The 23,274-nt window shown below is 43.5% G+C and overlaps 1 protein-coding gene across 3 annotated transcripts in view; it reads right to left on the bottom strand.

Annotated features, from left to right (window-relative positions):
* Positions 1–23,274, bottom strand: part of Mipep (mitochondrial intermediate peptidase) — a 114,066-nt gene that overhangs the window by 64,422 nt on the left and 26,370 nt on the right. For all 3 annotated transcript variants that reach the window (XR_003844398.1, XM_021203395.1, XM_029541846.1), the window contains exons 9-14: positions 22,172–22,232; positions 18,307–18,359; positions 15,200–15,353; positions 13,629–13,706; positions 11,664–11,868; positions 9,084–9,193 (exon numbers count right to left, since the gene is read on the bottom strand). Coding sequence is in view for 2 of the 3 variants with exons in the window: in XM_021203395.1 (XP_021059054.1) it covers positions 9,084–9,193; positions 11,664–11,868; positions 13,629–13,706; positions 15,200–15,353; positions 18,307–18,359; positions 22,172–22,232 (661 nt within the window). In the remaining variant the exon portion in view is untranslated. The remainder of the gene's footprint in view (positions 1–9,083; positions 9,194–11,663; positions 11,869–13,628; positions 13,707–15,199; positions 15,354–18,306; positions 18,360–22,171; positions 22,233–23,274) is intronic.

The following is a 23,274-nucleotide window of genomic DNA, read 5'->3' as shown; positions in this document are numbered from 1 at the left end:
CACATGGAGAGACAGGCAGAAGAGATCACATGGAGAGACAGGCAGAAGAGACCACATGGAGAGACAGGCAGAAGAGATCACACAGAAAGACAGGCAGAAGAGACCACATGGAGAGACAAGCTGAAGAGATCAATATGGAGAGATAGGGCAAAGGCCTGCTCTCTTATAACAACCTATCCAACCAGCCACAGGAACTAATCAGGGTCCCTTAAAAACCACAGTTATTTCTTCTAGGGTGATACTATGAAGGTTCTATAACCCCAACACTGCTACACAGAGGACCAAACTTCCAGCAAACAAATATTTGGGACATGATCCATTTCCAAACCACAGCAGACAATTTAATCAGAATCCACCATACTCAAGCCTGAGTCCTCAAAATCCCCTTATCAGTACCTAAGTGGTGCCTGGCCATGAAGGCACCGAATATTCTGTAGGTCTGATCAACTAGAATATTCCCTGACACTTCCTGTTTAGCAATACTTTATCCATCAAACTACCCAACCTGGTGCTCTGCCACATACGAGCCCACGTCCTCCCGTACTTGGAGACGGTGGGAGCAGAATCTCTCCCCTGCTGTACAACTCCACTGCACTGCAGCTGGTCCCTCTGAAAAAATGCTGTCTTGTGGAGTCTTTTTTATAGGATTGTACATTTTCTTTAAAGTATAAGATAAAACATCATCTTCTGCCCCTAAGAATCATAATCCTGCTAACTGAATCAGATGGAGGTGGAGCTATGAAAATACAACCCACCATCAAAGCATCCTGCTATCCAGTGACAAAGCCATCCGCATGCAAGGTTTTGTTTTTATTTTTCCTTAATGTCACAACAAGTTCTCCCCAACAGTGTTATAGTGGTAATATAAAACACAGTGATTATAATTATGTATTCAAGTATACAATTAGCATATAATTAATGGTTGGCAAGGTGAACATGTGGGAACATGTCGGTAGGAGAATGAGAAAGTCCAGAATTGGAGGTAGGTAGGCACACAAAACCATGTTTCTCCCAGTCCTCACAGTTTTCGCAGTAGATGTATCCCTAAGTGACCCAGCAGACGACGAGGAGGGAGACTCACAGGAGCCCCACAAGAAGGCCAGGCCTCTTCCTGGAGCCCCAGCAAGGCCTGAAGGCTGGAGCCCCTCAGAAAGTCGGACAAGCAGCTCTGATAGCAAAACCTGACCTGGACAGAGCAGGAGCCGTGAAGCAGTTTACCTTCTTAAAACACTCATTGTGCTTCGTGAACACAGAAACAGGAACATGTCTAAAGTGCTTTTGGCCAAAACTCTCCAGGCTTGTTTTAAAACTAAAAATCTACAGTATTTAAAGCATTTTAATTTCTAACCACCCGGAAAATTCTGGTCCTCAAAACACATAATTCCAACATTCCAGGTCAACAACTATAAATTTCCACTTGGCACATATTTTATCTGAGATAAAGAGTGTGAGAGCATTTACCACATTTTTTGGAAAACTAAAAAGAAAGACAAAAATAGTAAAAAAGTTAAATCCTAGGGACCAGGAAGATGGCTACAGAGACCTGCTGCCAAATCTGAAACCCTGACCTTGACCCCAGACTACAGGGGAAAGAGACCTGACTCCTGCAGGCTGCCCCTGACCTCTGTACAAGCTCTTGTGCCACATACACGTGCGTGCGTGCACGCGCGGACACACACACACACACACACACACACACTAAAAACAGGTTAAAAGTTTCAAGTTTAAATGTTCCAGGAACAGTCTGTTGTTTTGTACGTTGCCTGAAAAAGTAGGTTAGATGGTAGATGATGGTCCTGGGAGGAGTTGGGTGCACAGGGTATAGGTATGGTTAAAATGTACTGCATGCAAGTAGAAAATTCTCAAAACCTAAATAGAAATAGCTTTAAATGGGTTAGGTCACAGGTAGCAACCTACCTCTGAGCCTGTGAGCCAGCCCCAGTGAAATGCTTTCCTTTCTAAGAGCTGCCATGGTCACAGTGTCTGCTCACAGCAATAGAACCCTAACTAAGACAGATTTTGAGCTTCTTTCCTTCAATCTTATCCACATTTTTAAAATACAAGTGCTTCAAAGCACTGATTTGGAAATAAATAAATCAATTATATATACGTTTCTACCAAGAAAAGAAGACACTCTAATATGTAAAACTCCTTAAGGAAAAAATGGCATGTGCACAAGGTAGCGCCCTGTTAAGCTACATACTACTGTATTCTGTGTGTAAACTTACTTTCTTCAGAGCCCCTTTCAGTCTCTCCCAAGCCAGCACTGACCCCCTTGTGGGAGACTCTAAGGTCCTCTTTGCTACAGCACTATGTTAGACATCATTTCTGACTGATGCCCGCTGAGGGAGCTCAGCATGTCCCCCCCTTGTCATACCACAGGTATCCAAAACTCCTTCCACTTGCCTCTTCAAAGTCAAGTCCACACGGTGCAGGCCAGCCCCCAGGTTACTGTCTCATGCTGCAACTACAGAGTAACACCACCAGGCCCACCCTCCCCTCCCCTCCCCTCCCCTCCCGAGAACTTGTTTACATAGTAAAGAGGCATGTTTCCATTTTGGGACTGTCAGGTAACATCAATATTCTTCTGCTGGGGGTGTTTCACTCAGACACAACAGTCCATCTAGCTGAGCCCTTCCTGAAGCAGCTTATAGTTTCAGAGTTTTTTCTGAAACTATAATGAATGGATTTTTTTCAGTGTCACTCCTGACATACTACCCCAAATGTAGTTTCAGAATATGTGTGTGAATTTACTGCAAAACAATATTTACTGGGTAAACTTTATCCTTCAGAGTTTCTATCGGGAAAAGCCTGCAAGTCCTCTTTCTAGAACTCCCCAGGCCTGACGCTGTCCTTGTCCCCAGTAGGTTGCCCTTGTGTTGGGAGACTGGAGATCATTCCTTAGTAGAAGAGAGTAAAGGTTGAGCAAAGATGAACAGATGGGGAGATGCCCAAGGTCTGCCCTTACCCGCACCTTATCAGACTGTCCGAGGCAGCCGACCCACTGACCGACCGTCCGACTGAGCGAGCAGTAGAGAGACAGCACTGAATGCCTGGGATCCTCCCCAGCAGGAGAAGGGCACCGAGATGTGCACAGGAAGCACAGAAGAGACAGAAGGCCGGCACCCTACTGCCAACAATGCCTCCTGCAGTACTATTGAAATTTCACATTTAAAGATCAGCTTTGAGGGCTGGTAAGAAGGCTCAGTGGGTAAGAGCACCTGACTGCTCTTCCAAAGGTCCAGAGTTCAAATCCCAGCAACCACATGATGGCTCATAACCATCTTTTACACGATAGGACCCCCTCTTCGGGTGTGTCTGAAGACAGCTACAGTGTACTTACATATAATAAATAAATAAATCAAAAAAAAATCAGCTTTGAAATAGAAAGCAAACAAACCAACCCGAGGCTTGGCTTTCAATGATTCAATGATAAGAAACACTGATGCTGACTATAAACTTAGGAGCTATGCGGCTTGAACTGGTGGTTGACTACCCAGCCCAAACATCCATGGTTTTGCCAGATATTCAACAGGAAGTCCTGTTCTGGTATTTAATTAACTTATCCATCCTATAACCACACATGTGCCCGATGGCTTCAAGTTAAAATTTCTGCATTCTCAGTCTTCGAGCCCCGCCAGCTGCCCTGATTGTCCGTGTCCTCACAGCCTCCAGCAGTCTAGGGTGCCCTATCTGTACCCAAAGCCGAGCTTTGCTAGCTAGCTCTGACTCCCAACACTCATTTACTCATGACTTCCCCTCTTTAGCGTCAGACATAATTACAGCCCAAAAGGGGGAAAACTGTAGCGCTTACCTACGTCCCTTTCATGCCGTGAATGGGCTCAGGTTTACTGGGTTGCATGAAAGGCTTTCGTCTAAATATAAAGCATAGGATGATAATTATCTGGCTTTATGAAGCCCGAAGACAGTAAAGACCAGCAGCATGATAGCCTCTGAGGCAGACCTTGATCCTGCTCCACACTTCCCTACCTAGAAATGGTAAATGATAATAACACAAGTCCATATTTGCATATATAACAGGGCCTTTGTATTTTTCTAAAGTGTAATCCACTATCTCCAGGCTTTACGGTGTGCATATATTATTAAATTTGACTAACACAATATTTAAAGGTTTGTATGCATTATTTTTCAATTTCTAAATGTTTGGTTCCTTTTTTTTAATGAGCATGACAACTTTGGTGAATGGTGATTTTATGCATCAATAATATATTATCCAAATATAGACAGCAAAAGTACACAGAACTCAGGGCATGCAGCCCACCCACCCGCCCATCCAAGACTTACACCTCAATTTTTGTTAGGAAAGAAGTTAGCTGTCTATTAAAGATCTAAACAATAGAATTAGAAGGCAAAGTCAACAGAGGTGGACAAAATCCCGGTCACAATGCTCATAAAATACACAGTCTGCTACAGCACAGATGGACTATTGCCAAAGTGAATCCCTACAAACTATGAAGAATTCATACCAGACAGCCCACTAAGTCAGCCAGGCCTGATGGTGCATACCAGTGTGCTAACACCAGACAACCCACTAAATCAGCCAGGCCTGGCGGTGTACACCTGTGTGCTAACACCCAGGAGGCTGGCTGGACTAAAGGTTGACTTCCAGGAGGCTGTGATTCAAACAAACAAAAGAAAACAAAGCAAAATTCTGCTACATTTTGAAAAGGCCCTGGGCCAAAAGCAAAATCATAAGGAAAATTAACAATGTCATAGCTACTTCATACTTAAACTATAGAAACTAGCTGAGGCGATGCATCATGAAATTTTAAGCAGATAGCATTCAAATCTAAATGTGTATATTCCGTAAGTTTAAACAATTAGATAAATGTCACCTTAAGAAATCAGGAAAGCCTTTAATCTCAGCACTTGGGAGACAGAGGCAGGTGGATCTCAATAAATTCAAGGTCATCCTGGTGTACATAGTGAGTTCAAAGGCCAATGAGGACTATGTAATGAGAGGAGGAGGAAGATGACGATGATGATGATGATGATGACAACGGAGGAGGAGGAGAAGAAGAAGAAGAGGAGGAGGAGGAGGAGGAGGAAGAGGAGGAGAAGAAGAAGAAGAAGAAGAAGAAGAAGAAGAAGAAGAAGAAGAAGAAGAAGAAGAAGAAGAAGAAGAAGAAGAAGAGGAAGAAGAAGAAGAAGAAGAAGAATCAGGGAAGTAGATGGAACAAGAAAGGAAGAAATGAATAATAACAAAGCAAAAAACTAAGTGAACTGAAACCAAACAGAAGCCTTGGTATTTGCTCTTTGAAAATCCTCATAAAACAGATTAGTAAAGGAAAAAATGAGAGAAACAATGCTGAGTGGAAAGGAATATAATTACAGATGAAGCTGAAAATGAAAGATAAAAGAATACTATAAATAACTATGCCAATAAACTTAAGAACTTGGGTTAAATTTCTAGAAAATTACAACTTAGCAAAGCTTATTAAGAAGAAGTCCAGTCAAGGAGTCCAACAACTACAAAAAAAAAAAAAAAAAAAACCCACTTGCTAAAAATCTTCCTACAGAGAAAGTAAATCATAAATGGCTTTAGAGATGAACTTTGACAAAGCTCTATGAAACAGATGACTATAATTTTACTTAAAAACAAAAAAAACACTGTAAAGAACAGAAAGAGGGAACACACACCAACTCACTAGCTCATTTTATAAAATGGCCTCTACTCAATACCAGTGAAAACAAAGTCATTAGCCAATCTCTCTCACAAATTCAAGTTTTCTCTGTGCACAAAGTACCAAGAAGTCAGCTCTGTGTTAAATAAAAAAAAAAAAAATACAAATTCAAGATCAAAGTTGTTTAATTCTAGAATGTAAAGGTGTCTTAGTGCTAGTTCTTAACACTTCTACTCATTATCCAATTCCTCAAGAGATGTGGTGAAAACAATCTGGTAGAACATGGGAATCATTAATGATTAAAAAAATAATAATAATAAACAAAACTCTGTAAGCTAAAAATTGGAAGGCATTTGCATTCCCTGGCGTCTCTACCAGACCCATAATAAGCATCTTTCTTCATGATAAAACAGTAGAAACATTGCTTTAAAAACCAGGCTGAACAAAAACAAGCAAACAAAAGCATCAGTCAGGATGAAGGCAAGTCACATACATACGCAGCTTCTACTCAGAGGGTGGAACGAGACAAGAAAAAGAAACAAACAGAGGCTGTGTGGACTGGAAAGAGAACAAAGCACTCACAGCAGAAGGAATGATGCAGACGCGGATCCAAGTCTACAGGCAGGTTCCTGGAACCAACGGCTTGCCCAAGGTCGCCGAGGGTATTTTCAGCAGTATGAAGGGTGAAGCGTTTAGAAATAAGTCTGGCAAACGTGGATCAAGGTCTTAGAAAGAAGATAAAGTTTAAGAAACCTGATAAATGGTGAGCTACGCCCTCGTCATGAATCTGAAGACTCAGTCCTGACACTGGTATATGGCACGGATACAGCATATATACAGATATGCTGCCGTACACAGGGAAATACAGAATTCTTATACTTTTTAAAAATAAGTAATTTGATTCTACAATGCCTAGGAAAGCACACAAGCACCCAAGAATAGACAAAATTTTTGAGGAGCATACAGAAGAGGACTGGCCCACTGATGTTAAGCTTATTATGAAGCTACAGTCGTAGAGACCATGTAGAACAGTTACCACAACTTACAGGTAAGATAGAGCACGATGCACTGACTGTCCCTTAGGTGACAGGACACTGGAGGAAGGGGAACCGCTCTGCTCCAAGTAAGAATGTTTGAGTAGCAATGCTAATATAAGCTACAAACTAAAAAGATGAGATAAAGGAGGTTACTGTAGGACGTGAGCTGAGTGTACAGAAGCTATGTGGTCTACCAATGAGTTTGGCTACTTCAATTCAGTTAGAGTTAAAGCTTTATTAAAAATCTGATTAAAAATCTATTCTGAAAAAGTGGGGTAGAGACAGCACCTTAGAACAAAGGAAACCTTAGCCCTAACCACTATCCTACTCATTTTAAAATGTTTACCTAGAGCCTGATGTGAAAAGATCTCAATGCCAGAGCTGGGACAGAGCGCTTTGCCACTTAGGAATCACTAACCAAGGGCAGTAAGACAAAGCAGGAAGACTCTGAGCACACCTTACTTCCTGGGGAGGCATTCTGGGCTTTCCAGGGCTTTCCAGGCTCCTGGAGGCTTTTCCTTCTAGCCAAAATGGTCTATCTTGTCTTGGCCTCGGGAACTGAAGTCAAGAGCCTTGGGACAATGCCTGACTTTTATTGTGACTGAGATGTGGAGACTGGCACGAAGCATCAACTCAGTAGGAACTTTCTGGCTGAGGGCTTCACCTCCTTCCGATGCCCTCAACAAGTATTAGTATGTTTTAAGGAAATAGAGAGGGCTACTGAGAGCTGGCTAAGAGCTCCCTTCTGGATCCTTTTCCAAGACCTCATGTGTTCACTACCCTCTTCAGACACTCCCTGCACCCCAAGGCAGCCTGATGCAGAGTTTCCCTGCTATCCTGGGTGTGGGGCATCTGGCTCTACTCCATAGGCCTCATACAGGAAGCAATTGCCAAACTCCTATCCCTGCCAAACACCAACATGAAACTATGGGTGGTTGCAGGACTTTTTGTAGGATTATGTGTGGCCAGACCATTGACTATGCCTACAAAATCCCCCAAACGACTCTTCACAATAGTTAATTTAACTTTGCCATTTTAAAAAACTGAAATAGACTATAATGCAGACTCATTTTGATTTAAGACTACCTTGAAACACATCTACTATTATAGAGTTGATGAAAATAGAATTAAACCCCTAAAAGGCAACAAAAATCACATTATACGTCTCAGGATAGTCAGAGAGAGAAATAGAGATGGGGTTCAATCTCTCCTAATTTGATTAATCCTTTCACTTAACATCTTTAAATTTCACTCTTCTGCATCAACCCTGTACTAGGCAAAAGTCAAGGGCTTAGAGATGCAAACAGCAATGTAAGACAAGGTACGCTACGATGGGGAATGCTCCTGCCGTAAGACAAGATATGCTATGATGGGGAATGCTCCTGCTGTAAGACAAGGTATGCTATGATGGGGAATGTTCCCAGAAGGCGAGAGTGTACTTTCCAATGATCACGGGACAGCTTGGTGAGAATGTTGCTCAGTGGCAGAACACGCGGCTAGCATGTGCAAGGCTGTGGGCTAGATCCCCAGCACCACAGGACAATGGAAAACAAGACAAGAATACATTGGGGTGACTAAGTGCCAGCATGCCATTAGATACTCACAGAGAACTACTGAATCATAATTTTCATATCAGTTTGGCAGTGTTTAAAATTGTAATATGTCACACACACACACAGAGAGACTGAAAAAAACCTTGACTTAAGGGATTTTTCAGACTTCACACATTTGGATAATAAAGTTGCTAAGAAAACAACTCAAGCGAAGAGAACAAATGTCCACGGGTGAAGCTCTTTGCAGAAAGACAAGCTGGAATGCCTGGCCCGGTACATAGCAGGGCAAAGTGGAGAGTTTCCTTGTAGAAAAAGATGGGACGGAAGAGGAGATTATTTGGTATCAGATACGAGGCAGCTATTTTTCTGTATATGACCATGGATGGGAAATATGATTTGACAGCTTGCTGGAGAGGTAGTGTCTAAGAAAACAAAAGAAATAAACACAAAAAGTTCAACGGGATTCAGTAGGCCATAAGTAGAGCCAATCATGGCGAACTAATGCACAATACAGTGCCATCGGTAAGAACCCCTTGCCCCAAATGCCTGTGACCAGAACTAGTTCGGATTTTTCAGGTCTAGGGATATCTGCACATACACAGCTAACACAGCATAGGAATAAGACCCAACTCTTAATGGGAATTTACTCTTTCACAGACATGTTACGTCACACATATACCTGCAGGCCACGCCATGTAGCATTTTGTTTTGTGTATTACGTTGTGACTGTGACCTGTCACATGAGGTCCAGCCTGTGATTTCCTACCTGTGGCACCATGTCGGTGTCTAACGTTTTGAATTTTAAATTTCAGGACTGGGGATGATTAGCCTGCATTAGCGGTTCCTACCTGACCAGTCTGATAATGCTTGGCGAACTGGCTGACTACTCGGTAATCATTTGAAAAGTACTCCATCAGAATAGATGGAACTTCAGCAAAGTCAGTCGGGCACCTGGTCCCTAAAAAGAAAAGGGAAAATAGTTATAGTTAAATCAACATGTTTGTCTTTCATATTAAGTGTGTTTTAAAACTTGTTTGTACTTCTTATGAACTATGATAAGCTTTAATTCGTTGAACCAATATTTTACTCCATAAAATTATTGTACATATTTGCAGAAAAGTTTATTATAATCCTATATGTTTTTCTTTATATTAAAAGTAAAACAAAATATTTGCACAGCTGCTGAAACACCTTACAAAGCAACGACTCACACCCTCTCCACATAGCTCGTCCTTTGCTATGCTGGCTTGACATGAAATATAAATTAAAACCCTCTTACAACCAATAAGGCATTTGTATTTAATTCACTGAATTCCATTTCCAAATGCTTTTAGCCTTTATTTGTTTCCAAAGGACTTTATTTAAGCTACATACTGCTCTTTGTAACAAAGTCAATCTTTGGTAAGAAAAATCAATATTTTAAATTCAAAATTCCTTAAGGCAACAAATCTCTAAGAACCTCCTGGTGATGCTCTTTTGTTCCACTCAGCCCGCCCATGCTCTTTTCAAACATCATTTTCTTGTCCAAGTTTTGTGTATTCAGAGTTAGTTAATGAGCAATGGATGCTAACACCTTATCAGGAAGTGACCCAATGCTAACCACTAATGGTAATGAACTGAGGACTTCAGAAGAAGTACAGCCAGGAACGGTGGTATATACCTGTGACGGTGGTATATACCTGTGACGGTGGTGTATACCTGTGATCCCAGTACCTGGGAGGTGGAGGCAGGATGACCAGGTGTTCAAAACCACTTTGAAGCCGGGCATGGTGGCCTTTAATCCCAGCACTTGGGAGGCAGAGGCAGGCGGATTTCTGAGTTCGAGACCAGCCTGGTCTACAAAATGAGTTCCAGGACAGCCAGGGCTACACAGAGAAACCCTGTCTCGAAAAACAAAACAAAACAAAACAAACAAACAAACAAAAAAAAACCACTTTGAGTTATACTGTGAGTTCAAGTCTAGCCTGAGTAATACTGTAGAGGAATTTTAATCCAGGAACATGACTGCTCTGACAAGGGCTTGCATCTAAAGACATTCTAGGTCTGTGTAATTGTGCTGTAATGACACACCTTTAATCTCTCTTGCTGGAAAATAATCACTCCCTTAGTATACATCTTTAATCCCAAACAATGAAGGCAAATTTAGTTTATAGAGGGAAACAGCCATGTTTGAAAGTAACATCTAATTGAGGGACAGACAAGGCAATGAATCAAAAATAGGATATACCCAACTCTCATAAGAACAGCACAGGGAAGAGAGTCAACTTAAGAGAGCAGAACACACACACACACACACACACACACACATACAGAGTGGTTTTTTGTTTGTTTGGGTTTTTTGTTTGTTTGTTTGAGACAGGGTTTCTCTACATAGCCCTGGCTGTCCTAGAACTCACTCTATAGACCAGGCTGGCCTCGAACTCAGAAATCCACCTGCCTCTGCCTCCTAAGTGCTGGAATTAAAGGTATGCGCCACCACTGCCCGACAACAGAGTTTTATCAGTAGAGTTTTCAGAGACAGGTTGCAAGTGAGAACAGAATGAGCCAGAGAATAAGGAGTCAGAAGATTAGAACACATTGCCAGAGTTAGTTTGAGGCCAAGCAGAGCAATTCAGTCAGAAGCTGAGAGAATCAAGATTGAATCAGTCAGCTTGAACAGGAATTTGGGCCAGAACAGCTAAGTTGAACCAGCTAGCCAGTGTTCAGAAAGAGCTAGAAACGGTGTTTATTTATCAGTAAGTCTCTGAGACAACAATTATATATGGCAAATAAAGGTTATGTTTACATTATACAGTGAGTTCAAGGCCAGCCTGAGTTATTGAGTTTAAAGCCAGTGTGGGCTACTAGAGATCTTGTCTCAAAGAAATTAAAAAAATAAAAAAAGCCTTAGAGAAAAGAAAGGTAAGAATAAAATCCTGAATATAATCAGGCATCACTAAAAATTCATAAAGCATAATAACAATATTGTACAGAAGTAGTACATCTAAAAAATACTTTATCATACTTTTAAGAATCAATTTTGTTTTGTAACAAAATATATGGAGTTTTATTTTAAATGAAAAAAAAAAAAAAAGAAAGAAACATTTAACTCAGTAATTGTGCCAGGAACTAAGGAGACACATACCTATTCTCTTCTCTCTCTCTCTCTCTCTCTCTCTCTCTCTCTCTCTCTCTCTCTCACACACACACACACACACACACACACACACACACACACACACACGTGTAAGTTCTTTGTGTCATCATAAAGTATAAATGGGCACAAATTCAAGAATGACACCTGATATTTCCTCCCTTTAAGAGAGAACAACACGAAAGGACCTAGTGTGCAGCAGTGACAAGATGAGGTCATCTGAGATGAAAGACCTTAGACAGTAATGGCCATACACTAGAAAGGACCACAGATTCCTAAAGCAAGCCTTCCTTACCAGTGACATGTTGGTACCGCGTTCGTCCAAGCATTGAATGCATGGCATGGCCCATTTCATGGAAGAGATTTTCCATCATCCCTGGAGTTAATAATGCAGGGGAATCCCTGGAAGCATGAGGAAGATTCAGCATGAGAACGACCACTGGGAGCTGATAGGTGCCATCTTCCCTCAATCTGCCCCCTCGGATGGTGAAGTGGCAATCCTTTGAGGCGGGAAATATACAGAGACAAAGGTATTAGACACTCTAAAGAGCAAGTCTAGATATAAAACTCTATAGAAATAGTGAGTTCAGACATCTAACATACTCTATTTTTATCCTCCATATCTACTTCCTTTTTTTTTCTAAAATTTTAGTTTTTAAGCCACTAAAATATATTGATGAATTTTATTCAGCTACTCCAAAAACTTGCATTGACCTGATGTGTACAGGGCTGGGAACAAAGGTACTGAAGAGCTGAAACCCATACTAGTGTTGACAGCGAGTGGGAAAAGGGACTGATGGCTCTGGTGTCAGGCAACCAGCAGAAAGTCTTCCAGTCTGCCATCCTTGTTCCTGAGTAGTCAATGCCTGAATTACATCAGCAGAGTCTGGAGCAGATGGACTGTCACTCCTTCACAGATGTCTCTCAGTTCAGAAAAGACAACTGAAACCAAGCCCTCGAGATGCCAAGCGCTGTACCCAGGTTGGATGTGTTGCCTCTCAGGTCTATACCCAGATGAGTGTCAGAGCCTAGGGCTGAGAATCCTTACACTGCCACCCATTAAGGGAAAGGGAGAAGCCGGGACCCAGAGATGTTGATTCCTATTAGCCACATCACCAAGGAAAGCAATTTGCCTCCACAAGCCTGATCTGCAGAATGGAGAGTGCTACCTGCCAAATCCCAAACTGAGCATATCTCCTATGCTCACTGCTGTTCACTGGGGAAACTGTGGCTCACTATCAAATGGCAGGCACCATTTTTTTTTCCTGTTATAATTGTTAACCTGAAGTCATGGCACTTCCCCTTGGGTTGCGTGAAAATGCTAAAGGGGATCTGTGTGCAAATGCAGTATTCAGCAAAAGGGAAGAAGCCAGTCTGTGTGTGTTCTCCATGCCGTGAGCTAACAGTCTCTGTGTGTTCTCCATGCCGTGAGCTAACTGGTAACAGAACAGCATCGATGGACCCAACAACTGTGGGAAAACAGGGTTTCTTTGGTACACCCCAGATCACAGTCTACCACTGAGAGAAATTAAAACAGTAATTCAAGCAGGAACGGAAGCAAAAAACTGTGGAGTAACAGTGCTTGTTAGCTTACTCTCTCGTGTTTTATGATACATCCCAGGATGACCTGGTTAGGGACAGTACCAACCGCAATGGGCTGAGACTAACTGTATCAATTAGCAATCAAGACAATCCCTCATAGACATGTCCACAGATGAACCAAGCAACGAAGACAACTATTCAATTGAGATTCTTCTAGGCTGTGTCAAGTCGACAGTTAGTGCTAAGTAGGACAACTGTCTATCATGGAAAGGGGTTGAGAGCTTGGGCTCTAGACAGCATGTTTAAGGTCAAGGCCTAAGAACCTCTATCTGTGTCCTGAGCAAGTGCATAACCTCACTGGCTTCACTGTGTTAAAGCCTAATTCAAAAGGCTGGGGTAAACATTAAAAGGTGTGAATATATAAATCACTTATGTATTGGTTTTAAAAAATAAGAGCTTGTAAAATGTTACCAGTCATTACTATTAATTTAGTTAATATCACATTCCAAAACCGAGTAGTAATTATTGATCCATGCAGTTCCTCTCAGGATCTTTATTACTTTCAAATTCTCTCCTATTTTCACATTTGCATATTTAGAAACTCTTTGGTGGTGCCTTTAAATATTGTGTAACTGTAAAAATGACATGTAAAGTTCACATTCATACTGATAAACTGCTGGCCACTTCTGGACAAGCCAGCTTGTATAGGAAGGCTTACCTGCTGTGGCTTGTTTGCTCGCTGGAAAAAATCACAGTAAATGTACCCCAGCAGCCCTTCAGATTCATGAACAACAGCCTAGAATACAAGTTCAAATTTAATGGTCAGTGACCTGTGGCCCCATCAAAAACTCAAAATAAATGAACAAAGCAAAACAGAAACCCACAGGGCGCTGTATGATAAATACCCACAGCAATGGCTATGGCCATTTTATTTTATTTTATTCCTATATCCTAAGTTTCTCAATATAGTCACTGATTTGCTCCACTTCTGAGGCCTAGGACGTGAGTCCTGTGTTCAGGAGGAGACATTCTCCTTGGGCCTGTATCATATCTTCCCTGTATCATATCTTCCCTTCCTCTACATTAACTACACCAACCACAGCCCTTCACAGAAAGCTCCTCACAAAACAACCCAAAAGATGAGGGGAGAAAGGCTGGCTTGACAGTTTTAGTGGCAAATTATTTTCCTTCCCTGTCTTATGCAACCGATGCACACCCTTGAATCCAGAACTGATATAACACAGCTCTGTTCCCTACACGGTCATTCGGCTCCATCTTGCCTCGTTTTTCTGAACTTGATGATTACCATGTGCTGTTCTCAATTTTCAAGCAAGTGTATGTATTCCCTCCCTTCCTCCCCATCTCCCTCCCTCAGCAAGCACCTACAGAGCACCTCCTGGGTACCAATTTTTTTCAAGGCACCAAAGATATGGCAGTGGACACCACGGCCCTGGTCCTGTCCCAGAAGGCCGAGGCTGCCACTTGCACCTGTCACTGGCTTTGGTTTTGTTTCTTTTTACACTCCATCTTGATTTTTCCCTAACCTGTACATTTAGGAAGTTAGTAACATGACAGGATATTTCAGGAACAGCAACAGAGATGCTCTCCTAGCTTAACTGCTTCCTCCCTGTCCCATGCTCAAAGCATGGCCAAAGGGCAGCATGGCAGCTGGCATGACCGGGCACACAACGGAGCAAGTCCAGCAGGCATGCAAGGAAGAGATAAATGGCACTGCCCCATGAAACCTTGGGGTAAATTAATATAGGGCCAAGAAAGCCACAACCTTCTGAGGAAAATTCTAAAATAGTCACACCCCAAGGAAAAGTGGGTCTTAGTAGACGAAAGGCAGAACTTAGGGCTTGAGGTTGTCAACAAAGCCAAATGAATCAGACACAGGATAAAATGAATGTCTGATGCAAAGACCACGGCAGACACATGAAGATGCCTGAGAAGTAAGGGAGCAATGCCTGTGGGGACTACAAAGGGACAGGTCAGTGCCATAATATGAGCAACCATAGACTTTCCAACAACCAGAATTCATGACCACTGGAAGAATGTAAATGGGAACCAGCATCTTATCAGATTCCCTGACAGCACCTGCTTTGGAGAGCTAACTCTGTTGTCCCACATTCAGGTCCTTTGTGCAAGGTCCTGAACTTTTCATGAAGGAGAAATGAACTGGGGCGCCCTGTCAGAATACAATTAGCGCAAAGTAGAAACGGCTGGGGACCCACTGACAGGCCACACGGCCACACAGCCTAGGTGCTGCCACAGCAGGGAGAGGCTTACCAGCTTCCGGACGTCATTACACCACACCTCTCCTTTGAAGGTCTGCTCTGCATATAAGGTGATGCCCAGCAGTTTGTTAAATAAGACATTCAGGCCGTCCATGCAAGCTCCAAGGGATAAAAACGGGCAATATAAACTGGGCTCAATATTATACCTAAGAGACGGAAGAAGAGGCCAACAGCATTACTTCTATTTACTTTCAGAAAGTAAATTCAGTTAACTGTTCATCTAGGATTCACAGAAGGGGGTACAGTTGGCAGTCTGTAGTCTCTGGTTCTATACCCAACAATTCAATCAACGGCAGCAGAAAACATGTGAGAGTAGAGGTGTGTCTGCTCTATGAACTGATTTTTTTAAACTTATGAGCCCCATCGTTGCATGGCTTGGATCCTGGAGCCATGACTGGGTCAGTGAGGGAATGAAGAAAGGACAGACACACAGATACAGAAAAAAACTGGGATTGGATACTATGAGCTCCCTGGTGGTAAGGCCACAGCACTTTGAAAGCCCAGTGTGTTTACTATATACAGGTGAACGGGGGACAGGGTTGTTTCATACAGCTGAACGAGGACTTGGGGTTATGACATCCAGACAAACAAGGAGGCAGGATTCCTGTACACAGTTGAAGGAGGAGACAGGTTTAGCTAATCTCAGTAGGAGCGGCCTCTGGAGGGGAGCAGTGTTCAGGCCATAACTACCCTAGGGGAGAAAGCTATAGTGGGATTTTCTGCACACACTGCTGCCATCCCTTTGAGTAGCACCTGGGGAAGGCTTTGCCACTCTCACAGAGCTGAGGCACAGGTCCGAGACATGGCCTTGCCAAACTGTGCACAGTCACTCAGAATTCCATTTATTTCCTACATGTAAGGACTATTTTTTGCTATTATTGTCTTTCTTTTCTTCTTATCCCATAAGCAACGGAGGATAATGACCAGTGAATTAGGTATTATAAGAGACAGGGGGCTGGAGAGATGACTCAATGGTTAAGAGCACTGACTGCTCTTTCAGAGGTCCTGAGTTCAATTCCCAGCAACCACATGGTGGCTTACAACCATCTTTAATGGGATCTGATGCCCTCTTCTGGTGTGTCTGAAGACAGCTACAGTGTACTCATGTACATGAAATAAATATTTTTAAAAAGAAAGACAGGAAGTGGGGAAGGAATGAGAACCAGCCTGTCTAGGATACGCACAGAACTATGCTAAGAGAAGGTAAGTTTGCCCTGGATGCTGAAGAAGAGAGAAGGCTGTGACCGTGGAGGGACAGAAACTCACAATTTAAAGACACAACTTCAGAGCAGCCTTGAGATCTTAAGCCTTCAGGACCAAGAAGTGGCTGTGGCTGTAGCTGTGGGGGAAAGTCCCTGAAGAGGACATGACCATGTGTTACCATCTGATCAAGGGTAGATCCCAGGACTTTCAGAGGAAGGGGTGGAGGGAGACAGCACAGACAGAGCTACCACTGCCTAGAGAGGGACACCACGCAACTCGGAAGAATCCATGGCGAAAGGAAGGGAAGGAGGCTCCAGGCTTCTATCAAACACTCAAGGGACCCAGAAGCCACGACTCCCTCTAACAGCAGCAGCAGCAATGGGAACAAACGGACAGCAGCAGGACCCAGTAGCATCCAGGTCACACAGCAAACCATTCTTCAAAAGAAACTACTTAACCAAAACCTGACCGAAAGTCCAGGGAGTTGAGGGTTGGAACTGATATAGAAATACCCCAAACCAAGCATCATTCGGCCTCCAGACCCACCCCAGCAAGGAGGGAGGGGCTGAGAACACTGTGGAGGTCACGCCAAGGGCACTAGCCACCAAGCTGAGCTGCTGTTACTCAATGGCTCGCCAGGGCCTGAAGCAACAGAGTACCCAGTCTAGGGCAGGAACTCGCTGAGATGTGGCTGAATATTGTTTTTCTCTCTACTGACTCAGTGCTGCTGATGGTGTGTGTAGTACAGAGGCAGGGTGCTATGACCCACTTGTAGCATGAGGTGTGCTTGGGGTTCATCAGAGTTGCAGATTAGCAGGAAGTAAATAATAGGCAACTGTCCTTTCTGAAGACATCCTGATGGCAGGCACCAACCAGCACACACCCAGGGCACCAAGGCTCGCTGCGGGCAGGAAAAGACACCATGTCTACCCAAGCATGAAGAGCGGAACCCAACCTCTGACAGGGCAAATTAAACAACTCTAGAGAACGGCCCCTGAGGGGATAGGGCCAACAGTTCTTAGTGAACATCTTTGTTCTAATGTTTTAAACCATACAAATGTACTGCCTACTCAAAAACAAATTTTCATTCCAAACAAAGCTATTTCAGGTATTTTTTTTCATCTCTTCATGTAGTTCATATATCTTTTGCATACTTGAAAGACTCAAGCCAGGCGTGGTGGCGCACGCCTTTAATCCCAGCACTTGGGAGGCAGAGGCAGGAGGATTTCTGAGTTCGAGGCCAGCCTGGTCTACAGAGTGAGTTCCNGCCAGCCTGGTCTACAGAGTGAGTTCCAGGACAGCCAGGGCTACACAGTGAAACCCTGTCTCGAAAAACCAAAAAAAAAAAAAAAAAAAAAAAAAGAAAGACTCAATTCTCTGAAGAACCTAACTGAAAAAGCCAAGAGCAGCTGCTCCTGGAGATAAGCCACAGTCCTTCCTTCCACGGTGGTCTTCCCCACATCAGTCTCGGGCAGGCAGGCCTAGCACACGCCAAGTCTCCACTCTTTCTGAACAGGTTGTCTTCTTCTGTGGGAGCATCTCAAGTACTTAACACAAAGCAGAACAGCCCCGTGTGAAGTGTAAACTGAAGGGTCCTTCGGAGAGTCGGTTGTGTGGGATGGTGTTTTGCTGGGGCAAACGTGTGTGAAGGAGTGTTTTCCTGAAGTGGGGAGGGCACAGGTGAAAAAGCTAAAGCAGACAGGCTTGTGAAGGAATACTTCATTGAAGCAGATGCAGATGAAAGGAAGGACACAGCTCTGCCATCAGGAAGAGACACGTCTCAGGGAAGGCAGGCGTGTGATGGTGTACCCAAGCAGCTATATAGCGAATGTGCAAAGTGCTCAGTTCATACAGCCCCCGTCTCCCTCTCACAGGGGCCTTTCTGGAGAAGCTTACCTCTCTGCACGAATCACACCGCTGTAGTAGGGAGGGTCCCAAGGCATTAGTTTCTGAAAGGAAATGGTTCACTGTCAGCAAAAATACTGATTATCCATTTTTATCAGAAACTTGGCCAGATAATAAAATATAAATAAAAAAAAAATGTTTTAACCATAGTAAGGCACAATTTGACTTTTCTGTAGCCACTGCATGGAGATATAAATAAGGCATAACCCTAGAATCTGGGGGCAAGGTAAATGACATTCTAAAGCATAATCAACGAAAGTCAACATTAATGGGTTAAATCAGCCAGAATAAAAGTTTTCTCAAAGCATAACCCATATATAAGTCCACAAAATATACTGTAGGTAGTACAATGAGATGAGCAAGAAGGTTAGGGTATGGCCCCTAAACTAAAGCAACCATTTAAAATGTAATTGAAGCAGAGGCAACACCAATCAAAAGCAGGACACGGCTGCTGAGACTTACAATCCCAGCCCTCTGGAGGCTGAAGCAGGACCCCAAGTTCAAAGCCCTGTGCTAAAAGCTCAAATCCTGTCTAATAATAATAATAATAATAATAATTAATAATACTGTCTGACAGCCAGGGAAGGATACTGAAAGCAAGCATGAGCACCTGCATGGATGGTTTCACCGACCAGAGGTCAAATTACTTAGACTGTACATGATGGCCACTCATGGAGTACCTGCTGATAAGTCAACAACACGGCCCACACAGGCACATCACCTGGCTCTGAGTTAGGGCTCAGCCTGCCAGCTGTCCTGTGTCCCTCACCCTCCCGAGTTTCAGCTTAGCACCCCGAGGAAGCAGGTCTGCCTCCCCACATGGCACCGTGGCACTCTGGGCACAGCCCGTGTAGCGATGTAAGAGTGCAGACTCGTGGTCTTTCTCAGCGTGAGCACCTGAAAGGCAGGGATGGTTTCCCAGAACCTCCTCCACCTGGCAGCTGAGTCCCCAGTTTCCAGCTCCTCTAGCTGTCGACTCTGCACCATCTGTGGATGGCAGAGCAGGGCTCCTACCACACACATAAGCAGACAGCAGCCTTAGTACCTGGTCTAGGAGGGCAAAGTGAATTCACAGGGAGCAGTTAAGTTAGCACATGGTGGGGATGGGAGGATAGCTCAATCAGTAAAGTCCTTGCTGTGAAATAACGAGGACCTGAATTTAATCCCCAAAACACAGGTAAGAAGCTGAGTGTGGCAGTTTAGATTTGTAATCCAGCACCAGGAAAGAAAAGACAGAGACATGCCCGAGGCTCAATGGCTGAACGGCCATTTTGGCTGAACCATTGAGCTCTGTTCCAATAAGAGATCCTATCTCCAAAAAAAAGATGAGCAGCTGATAAGAAAAGACTTATGAAGCTGACCTCTGGCTTCCACTCATACGCACATGCACCCTTCCACACAGCTCACCCTAAACCACAACCCATCTTTTAAGCAACAACAATAACAACAAAAAGAACACACAAAATTTATTGTATGCCTAAGGCGCAAACACCAACTTGACTAGAACAGAGACTACCTGAGAAGATGAGGACTTCACCGAAATTTGCAGGACTACCTGTATCCAGTCAAACAAACTATTGGTAGGAAAGGTACAGTGTGCATCAGCTTTGACTGAGTTGGCTTTCTACAACATATTTTTAACTGTTTGGTCCACCCGACTGAATTCTGATCTATTCCCTGGTATCCTGTGTGGATGTGCCTACCCCAGGCCAGGCACAGCGAGGCCCCAGACTGGCATGCTGCTTTAACCCTATGCAGTCCAGCAATGTATACTCTACTTCTTAGTGGGTAGCTCTGGGAAACTGGCATAGTTTCCAAATCTACAAGGCTCCTTTCTGTACATTACCCTATGCCTATAGCTTGGAAAAGTTCTATCAAATCAAGAATCATCAACAGTAACACCTATGAAAGAATGATGTAGACAATCCCAGAAAGCCTGTAGTACCTTAGAGTCACATGGAGACCAAGAACCGAATGTGTGCAATCCCATCACGTCAGAACGTCCCAAGTGTCTGGGCAACATTCTAGCCCCAAAGACACTTGGTCTATACTATCAGATCATATGACCTTATGACTGAAAACAGCACATATAAGTAATAGTATTAACTCTCCAAGCTAGTATCATAACTTAGTTCAAACTGCTCTTGGTCAGCTGTCTCTTCTACAAAATACCACACTGATCTATATATACTATATTGATAACATTTTGCTGACAGGACCAATTGAAGAGCAGGTAGCAGCCACTTCGGACTTCTCTGCAATGCATCTGCACACCAGGGGATGGGAACTAAGTCCTACCAAAACTCAAGGGCCTCCCACCTAGTGAATTTTTTAGGAGCCTGGGGTATGGGATATGCAGAGATACTCTTTTCAAGGTAAAAGATACATTATTGTACCTGGCCCCTCTCACCACCAAGAAAGAAGCCCAAAGCTTAGTGGGCCGATTTGGATTCTGGAGACAACACATTCCTCGCTTGGGTGTGTTAGTCTGGCCCGTACACCAAGTGACTCGAAATCCTGCTGGCCTTGAGGGGGGCCTGGAGAAGGTTCTTAGACAGGCCTAAGCCACCTTACAGGCTGCTCTGTGGACCACATGATCCAGCAGGTACTGGGGGCATGAACACAAGGTTAACATGGACTGCCACCTGCTAGATCAAGCCTCCACTAGGCTTCATCAAAGGCTACTATGAGATGGGAAGTTGACTTTCCATAGAGTAGAAGCGGTGCTTCATAAATACACTTTCTGTAAATATACATTTGTACATGTGCACACACCAACTAATTGATAAAAATGTTGGGTTTCCAGGCAGGCAGCCTCCAATTCAGATCTATGTATCAAACAGTTCAATACCAAGTTCACTAAGACCAAGCATTAAAAGGACTACACGGGCTTCCAGGAAATCAAAGGGAAGTCTGAGAATCAACAATGAACCCATGTATGTAACAGTGGCATGGCTATTATGGAGCAATGAAATGCTTTCAGACTGGATTTGAGGCTATGCCACAGGAACTCATGTCTGATTTATTGTAAACCTGACTAGAAGCCATGGCTACAAAAGTCACAGGCCCTATGGCCGAACCTACTATGGTTACTTTGCTAAGTAGAAACAACATCAAACTGCCTTTTACACACTCTGTCTATTCCCACAAACCAGTTCTGCTCAGCCTCTGCTGGAAGCTTCTGTTCCAGCAGCTGACTATAACTGCAGGGACTTATAACTGGTTGAAGTGCTGAGAGTGACTATTGAATGTTCAGCCCCAAACACGGCATCTGCATCACCCGCTCCGAGGCGTGCGACCTTGAGGAAGAGGGAGATTTGCAAAGAATGTAAGAGCTGGAGTGGTGGGAAGGCGTGTGGTAAAACACTATCTTCTGGACATAGGGGTTGTTGCATCCATAAACTCAGCAACAGCGGCTTCCTACACAAGGCCTGCCTATCACTATGCCTTCATAGTGACAAGGGAAAACTGAGGCTGAAAAGGTCCCACCTCTCCCTAAAGAGCTACAGACCATTAATGGTTGCTGGGGCTGGGGAGATCATATTCCACTGATAAGCTGTCCTTGTGCAAGTAAATAAACAACCCACCGCCCATGGTTATACAGGCACCTGTGTCAAATGCAGTGACACACACATCCACAAAAGACAGGAGGAAACCAGATGGGAAAAGGAAGGGGTTTCCTGGCAAGGAATAAAAGACCAATGGGGAGGGAAATACAGTCAAATTATTCTATTCACCTGTGTGAAACTGTAAAGAACAAATCTAAAGTTGCACAAAGAAAGTTCTAGAATAAAGAGATACAGCTTTCAGCTGAACTGTGTTTATATTATTGAAAATTTCCAATGTATTTACTTACAGAATTTTGAGGATTTAGTTTTGTTTTCATTCCTTGCATCATCTCGAAATCTTTTCTAGTTCTGCAAAACAAGTCTATCATTACTTAAGAAAAAAAATTAGTATTTGCAGTAAGAATCAGCTTTACAAACTTTCCAACAGTCGTGATAAAATTAGGCATGTCTTTTACTATAGAAGCAAACTGCGACTAATTCAACTTGCTCCGAAGTGTTCTACGAAACTACATAGATCGTCGGGTCATTACGAGTTCTACTGTATGCACAATGTAGGTGAGCGCCTTGAAAGCACTAAAGCTTGGGAAAACTAAAGCAAGGGGAGATTCACCAGCAGACTCTAAGTCAGCATTCCAGAGGCAGGGAACTAACAAGCTCCTCTCCAGAAAACGTCATATGGAGCTCGCCACTCACAGCTGCCGCCCACCGTTTCCCCTATGGAAAAACTGAGCAATAGGAAGTATCTTTTGGAATTTACATACATGCATGATATATACATGCATACATACATACATACAATAGAAGATACATTTGCTGAAAATGTGATCTATACATAAACAGAACTTGTCAGGCAAAAGTGAGAAAACGAAGAAGCTTTTTTTTCAATTTTTTATTAGATATTTTCTTCATTTACATTTCAAATGCTATCCCAAAAGTCCCCTATACCCTCCCCTGCCCTGCTCCCCTACCCACCGAGTCCCAATTCTTGGCCCTGGCGTTCCCCTGTACTGGGACATATAAAGTTTGCAAGACCAAGGGGCCTCTCTTCCCAATGATGGNCGACTAGGCCATCTTCTGCTATATATGCAGCTAGAGACACGAGCTCTGGGGGTACTGGTTACTTCATATTGTTGTTCCACCTATAGGGTTGCAGACCCCTTCAGCTCCTTGGATACTTTCTCTAGCTCCTCCATTGGGGGCCCTGTGTTCCATCCAATAGATGACTGTGAGCATCCACTTCTGTATTTGCCAGGCACTGGCCTAGCCTCACCCGAGACAGCTATATCAGAGTCCTTTCCTGAATGTAATCCCCAAAACACAAGGAAGATGTCTTAGATGGTGCACACATGTAAAGAGGACCCTAGGTGCACGCCATGCCAGACAGGCGTTT

This window comes from Mus pahari, chromosome 8 (genome assembly GCF_900095145.1).
Source record: "Mus pahari chromosome 8, PAHARI_EIJ_v1.1, whole genome shotgun sequence".
NCBI lineage: Eukaryota > Metazoa > Chordata > Mammalia > Rodentia > Muridae > Mus > Mus pahari.
Note: the sequence above shows the minus strand (reverse complement) of the source record. Positions and strands in the feature narration are given on the sequence as shown.